This window comes from Theobroma cacao, chromosome 1 (genome assembly GCF_000208745.1).
Source record: "Theobroma cacao cultivar B97-61/B2 chromosome 1, Criollo_cocoa_genome_V2, whole genome shotgun sequence".
Lineage (NCBI taxonomy): Eukaryota > Viridiplantae > Streptophyta > Magnoliopsida > Malvales > Malvaceae > Theobroma > Theobroma cacao.
Window position 1 is genome coordinate 3,850,848 of NC_030850.1, and position 7,150 is coordinate 3,857,997.

The window sequence follows — 7,150 nt, forward strand, 5'->3', positions numbered from 1 at the left end:
TTTATAATTATTCTTAACTTTCCCTCCTTTTGGCCCCACTAGAGATGCTCATACGAATGGTTTGAACTTTGACTTCAAATGGAAATTCTCTGTTCTGATTTTGGTAGAATCTTGAACCCAGACAAAAAAAAAATTATAAGGAGAAAAAAAGAAACTAATGGGAAGCTGGTTAAAAGGAGGAGGAGGAGGAGGGGATTACTGGGTGGCCGACATGGATTAGATGGTTTAAGACAGGAAAGGAACATATGGACCAGAGTTGTACACCATAGACTCTAAGTTGGCATGGACTCATGGGTCAGTGGTTCTATTTTCTAATAGATTTGCTGTCGGTATGGCTTTTAGGTCTCAAAATTTGCTTCTTTGTTTTCATAAAACATAACACAATGCATATATATATATATATATATATAAACAAAAAAAGAAAAGAAAAAAATTGATGCCCCTCTTACCCCACTTGATTACCCTGTAAATTAAACCTTGAGTAGAGAAGATGGATATGTCTCTTAGACGGTGGAGAAATGCTTACAAACAAACATTTTCTCTCTAGATAATTTAATATATATCTAAATAAAGCCCCTACTGGTCAACAGCGTCGTTTTGAAGTTGTCGTTATAATTTCTAATATTATTTATTTTTTGGAAATAACACGCCAACATTAAATCTTCCAGCTTATATATATGCCATCGGCTATACCCTAGCCATCACAACGACAATCAAAGTTCTCACTTCAACAAATCCTCAACAACAACCACCGTTTACTCCCATCAATTCCTTCTCTCTCCCCTTTTCCTCTCAAAGATTATTTCTGGCTAGTTTTTCTCCAAATATAGCTTTCACGATTTGTGGCCTAAGAGCTAGCTAGCTTATGTAGCTTCTTCTATGTAGCTTAAAAGAAATTGATATCAAGAGGCCAAAAGAAATGGGGCTGTTGTCCAGAAAAGCCACGTGCAACTCTCATGGGCAAGATTCTCCTTACTTCCTAGGATGGCAAGAATACGAGAAAAACCCCTACGATGAAGCCAAGAATCCAAAAGGAATTATTCAGATGGGTCTTGCAGAGAATCAGGTAAAAAAACAAACAAACAACAAAAACCCAGAAAAATACATATATCGTAGATTCTAAAATTCTTTTCCATCAATATTATTGTACTATGGTGGAAATGGAATATCTCAATGTACTTTGCTTTAATAGCTTAAAACACACTCTGTTACAGTATCTGAAAATTGTTCATTTTGAATTTTTGCAGCTCTCCTTTGATCTTCTTGAGTCTTGGATGGCCAAAAACCCAGACGCAGCTGGTTTTAAGAGAGATGGGCAATCCATCTTCAGAGAGCTTGCTCTTTTCCAAGATTATCATGGCCTCCCTGCATTCAAAAAGGTAAGCTAAAACTCCATTATTTTATGACATAAAGATAGCTCTCTGTCTACTTGCTTTTTTGTCAATATCTAACCCTTGGTTTCGATAATTTTATCAACAGGCATTGGTTGATTTCATGGCTGAAATCAGAGGAAACAAAGTAACGTTTGATCCAAATCACATGGTACTCACCGCCGGTGCAACTGCTGCAAATGAAACTCTGATGTTCTGTCTCGCCGAAGAAGGCGACGCTTTACTTCTTCCTACGCCATATTATCCAGGGTATGTTTATCTTTTCTTACTTACCTTGATTTCCTGTTTCTAAAATGTTAGGAAACAAACCCTTTTACGCATGAAAACGTACGTTTCTAAATAATGTCTTTCCTTTTCTTTTTTTTTTCACAGATTTGATAGAGATCTCAAATGGCGACCTGGGGTTGAGATTGTACCAATCCAGTGTACCAGCTTTAATCGCTTCCAAATCACTGCATCGGCCCTCGAAGAAGCTTATCAACAAGCACAAAAAAAGAACTTGAGGGTGAAAGGGGTCTTAGTCACCAACCCCTCTAATCCATTGGGCACAACAATGACAAGAGGCGAATTAGACCTACTCATTAACTTCATTACTGCCAAAGAAATCCATTTAATAAGCGATGAAATTTACTCCGGAACTGTTTTTAGCTCTCCAGCCTTCGTAAGTATCATGGAAGTATTAAAAGATAGAAACCTCGAGAACACTGAAGTCTGGGACAGAGTTCACATTGTTTATAGTCTTTCAAAGGATCTGGGTCTCCCTGGTTTTCGAGTTGGTGCAATTTACTCCAACGATCCCATTGTTGTGGCTGCCGCCACAAAAATGTCCAGCTTTGGCCTAGTTTCTTCCCAGACTCAATACCTTCTCTCCGCCATGCTATCCGATAAGAAATTCACGAAAGAATACATTTCCAAAAATCACAAGAGGCTCCAAAAGCGACAGAGCAAGCTGGTTTCAGGCCTGGAAAAAGCCGGCATCAGCTGCTTAGAAAGCAATGCCGGGTTGTTCTGTTGGGTTGACATGAGGCACCTTTTGAGCTCCAACACATTTGAAGCAGAAATGGAGCTTTGGAAGAGAATAGTTTACGATGTTAAACTAAACATTTCCCCCGGTTTTTCATGTCATTGCACTGAACCAGGCTGGTTCCGAGTTTGCTTCGCAAACATGTCCGAAGACACCCAAAAGCTCGCCATGCAACGATTGAAGTCCTTCGTTGATTCCATGACCATTAACAGCCAGAGCCACCAAGAATTAAAAAACGCAAGAAGAAAGTCCCGCACCAAATGGGTTTTCCGGCTATCGTTCCAATCTTTCCATGATCGGGAGCAAGATGAACGATAAGTCTGGTCATATTTTTAGAAGTGTGAACACATTGTTCATTTTGAACATACCTTTTTCAGATTTTTTTTTTTTGCTTCAAAAGTTATTTCTTTAATTGCAGACAGAGAGAAAGAGAAACTGCACTCAGTCCATGTTGGGATTTGAAGTGTGTTTAGTTTCATTTGTATAATTTACGTTACCACTTGGCATGAAAATCATCTTGGATTCGTCAAATTATTATACTAAATAATTTGTCAGTATAAATTCTACATCAATCTACATATAAACAAATGTCTCATTTACTTCTTTTCATTATCATATGTATAATTTGTTTATAAATTTAATGTAATTACTCTATTAATTAAATTTTAAAAAAAATTACTCTATTAATTGCTTCCATCAGCAGTAATGATATGCATGTAGCTGCCTACGCGTGTATATTTCCCGGCCTCGCCGGTTGAACACGATGACTTGATGATCATCAGCAAGCTGCCAACGTTTGCCGGTGTTCCATTAATTGTGGCCCGACCGACCTTGTCATCAGCACAGTATTTATGATGACTCTTAACGTTGTTTAAGCCGTATGAGAAGGGAATTCCCGAAATTCCAACTCAAGAAAGCTTTTGTGTCTTTTTTTTTTTTTGTGGTGTGGGTCAGAGCCTAAAAAGAGTCGAAAAGGCGTGTGTGTTGGTATTAGGGTTTCCCAAAATACATTCTTTGTTTTTATTATTTTTTTTGACTGTCTACTTCGTTTTTCAAAGTCGTCTCGTCACCAACCACGCAAGCTTGGAAGAAGAGTGGCTTGCAAGAAATCTTAAAGGTAAATTGCTTTGAACTTTCTAGAGTTTAATTTGTGCTTAGAAATGGTTTTTGACCGGTTGGGTTTACGCGGTTTTGCAGTACATAAAAATGACTGCTTTCATGTTGTTAGTCAGGATTCAAAGAAAGCAAGCATGTCAGTGAATAGCTAGGAAATTTTGTTGTCGAAGACTTGAGGAAAACATAAATTAAGAAAAAGTTATGGAGAAAAGTCTAGGCAGCTTTCTCTTCCATCTAAAAGCTTCCATGGTTTTAACTGTAGTTAGTAATTAAAGGGGATTGCCATTATCATTATTTGGATGACTTAAACTCAACAAACACTTACTACTTTTGAACGATACGTAAGCAACCTATTAAAAAATTTCGACAATAAAAAGAATCCAAATAGAAAATATGATGGATTTGCTCAATTTTATGTCAAAACAGACTCAATTCTAGTTCGATTATTAATAAAACAAAGCTTGATTCTAGTTCTATGATCTAATTATTCAAAAACAAAATTACTTATTTGAATGCATCAATATATTATATACACACACAAACACTATTTTTTAGAATTTAATTCCATCAATATCTTTTATATAATTAACTTTAGATGCATAATTAGATCACAATTTAACCAACCAAATCATGTAAAGATCTTTTTATAGAATGATGCAATATATCTTCAAACTTATTTTTTTATATAATCGAGGGAAAAAAAATTTAAACTCTACTCTTTATAAACGAGAAAATCATACACCAACCAATAAATCAAATACTCAAGCACATATCTTCAAATTTTTTGATACATATCTATAACGATTGTATCATTTACTCATTATTTCTCATTATTTAAGCTTAGGAGAATGCTACAACTTGCAGTTGCTAACCAATAGTATATCTTAAGTATTAATTGTAACATGAGTCCTTCATTAATATATATATATATATATAACTAAAATTGATACATTTTTGTTCACGGTCTTTTACATAATGATATTGAAAAGAAATAAATGAATAAATAAAATATTTAAATTCAACTTAGTGCAACAAACAAAATCCTATTCAATTAATGCTAGAGTGGTCCATATTTTGATTTATGAATTGCAAGAATGCGATTCTCAAGCGACATTAATTGTATGGTTAGAAAACGGCAACACTCTGAATAACTTTGCTTATTTAAAAATTTAAGAATTATGAATATTTATATATATTCATATGGCACATCCCTAAAAAGAAAAACATACGTATTATAGGAATTCAATTTAAGAATTTGGATGCATTATGCTTATCATTCCGTATTGTTCGTAGTGAAATAAATGCTAGCTAGTTGAGTAATGCGTTCACACTTTGGTTGATTAGCCATGTCTAGTTAAGTATTAGTAAGATATATTGAGTGCTTCTTTTTCTCGCAAGAGAATGAATATAGTGACTAATAAAGTGTCTATTGTACAAATTAATTCATAAATTATGCCTAATTTAAGTGACCGTCCACTGGTTTTAAGCACTGAAGTTTTGACATGTTTCCTAAGAACCAAACAGACATTATTAAAATTATCACTTAAATCAATAAGTAATGATATCGAACAAGGGTGTATTTTTATTATAAAAAAATTGTATATTTGATTACTATTTTTTTTTACATGAGACCACTCATTAACTCGGATACGAATTTGGATTTGGATTCTCAATACATAACTTTTAATTAATGCAAAAACGATGATGTCACACCATTGATTGTGATCAGTTAATTAATTAATGTGCATATTGACGACCCACAACTAGTTGAAAATGTACTTTTATCTATATATACAGTATTGGTGTTCATATTTTAAAAACAGAAATTGCATCTTCCCATGTCTAGTTAAGTGATAGCCTTTTAAATAAATTTCAAGTGGTTAGCCCTGATTTTATATATTTATTTATTAGACTAGGAACTCGGTAGAAAGAATGGAGAAATTCATTTGTATGTTGAAAATTTTTTAAAATTATAATTCAAAAATTCATAACATTATAATTTAAAAGAGTTCTCATTGTATAGATAAAAAAAAATTAATGAATTTATATATACGTATCATTTCTATTTTATAACTTTAAATAAAAATATATATAACGGACGAAAAGGAAAATATAAAAATGATGGCATAAATTATAAAATGATAAGAATATATATATATATATATATATATATTCAATATTATAATCAAGCAGCAGGAACACCAAACTAAGCTTTACACTCTCTCTCCTTTGGATTGAATCCGATATATTGGCCCGTTGCATGTGCCATGTGGGGAGAAATCTCTTATTCTGCCAACCTCTGTTGACGATCTCTAAACTAAATGATAAACCGAAACCATTATTTGTATTACGCGATCTTTTTTCAGTTACATAAAATCTATACAATATACATTTGTATTTATTTCTAAAAAAATCGGAGCAAAAAAAAGATTTATTCATAATTTAGTTTTAGTTTTATTAAATTTTGGGTCGTCCATGATATGCGGCAATACTGGTCGCAACTGTCCATGATCGTACATGTGATGAAGCAGTTTAGTAGCTCCCAATTCTCATAAATTAATGGATTCAGATTGAATAAAATAGAATGAAAATAATTTAAAGAAGAAAGTGGGAATTTCGGTCGATTTCACGTTCTTGTTTAATATTGAATGCATGTGCTATAGATGGCATTATATCTGGTTTTTCCTGCAAAAGTTGTGGTGCATTATATAAGACTCTGAGCCTCAGGACTTGAATTATTTTTTTTTTTTGGTTGAATGTCAACACGGTTTTAGTTAATTTAGTTTGTTCGACGCGTCTATGGTTCTGGGCTCAGCAGTTGAATTTTATAAAATTTTTCTAACAAAATTCAAAGGCAAAAGATAATTAAGGAGAGAATTTTCCCTGTGGAAATTAAACTGTTTAAGTGTCCTTTTGGCTGGGGAAAATGCAGGCAAGAAAGGTTAATAAAGCATTTTTTTAAGGGCCGGAAACAGCGAATTAATTGGCTTTTCATGTATTGAAAGAAAAAAAAACAAGAGACATGAAAACCATTGATTAAGAAAGCCTGGTCTCCAGAACTTCTTAAACACCAACATCAAAATTAGACCATATAATCCACCCCCCCCCCCCCCCCNCCCCCCCCCCCCCCCCCCCCTCCTATAATGTCTAAGCATAACAAAGATTATAGGGACATTGACAAGAAAGAAAGAAAAGGGACATCATTTTATCCGAAACAGAAAAAACAAAAAATCCTGATCTGATTTAAGATTTTTCACTGCAAATTAGGAAGGACATGGGTTAGCAGGTAATGACCTGACATGACAAATTTGATTACGTGGGTATGGGAGTCATGTGGGTTTCACATGAGCCAAGGCAGAGCAGCACATGCAAGCAAGCCAAAGGGAACATAGAACCACCTGCACAACATTTAGAGTGCAAAAAATCGAAGAGAGAAGTTTTTATATATCTTTCAATTGGCACAGTGAAGGGAGCACGCAACCTGGTATGCACTCCCTCGGGTGCTGCTCAGCCTGATGGGTGCATGGGGGCCCAGGTGAACATGGCTCACTGCCCCCTCCCTAACCCACTTCCCATACCAGCGCCCCCCCACCACCCCGCCCCAAAAAACAAAAAGACC

At 34.7% G+C, this 7,150-nt stretch overlaps 1 protein-coding gene across 1 annotated transcript; it reads left to right on the forward strand.

The window, feature by feature from the left end:
• Nucleotides 701-2,994, forward strand: LOC18611347 (1-aminocyclopropane-1-carboxylate synthase 3). Its single transcript, XM_007047563.2, has 4 exons — nt 701-1,066; nt 1,248-1,379; nt 1,480-1,640; nt 1,764-2,994. The coding sequence occupies exons 1-4, from the start codon at nt 920-922 to the stop codon at nt 2,731-2,733; spliced, it is 1,410 nt and encodes a 469-aa protein (XP_007047625.2). The 5' UTR covers nt 701-919; the 3' UTR covers nt 2,734-2,994.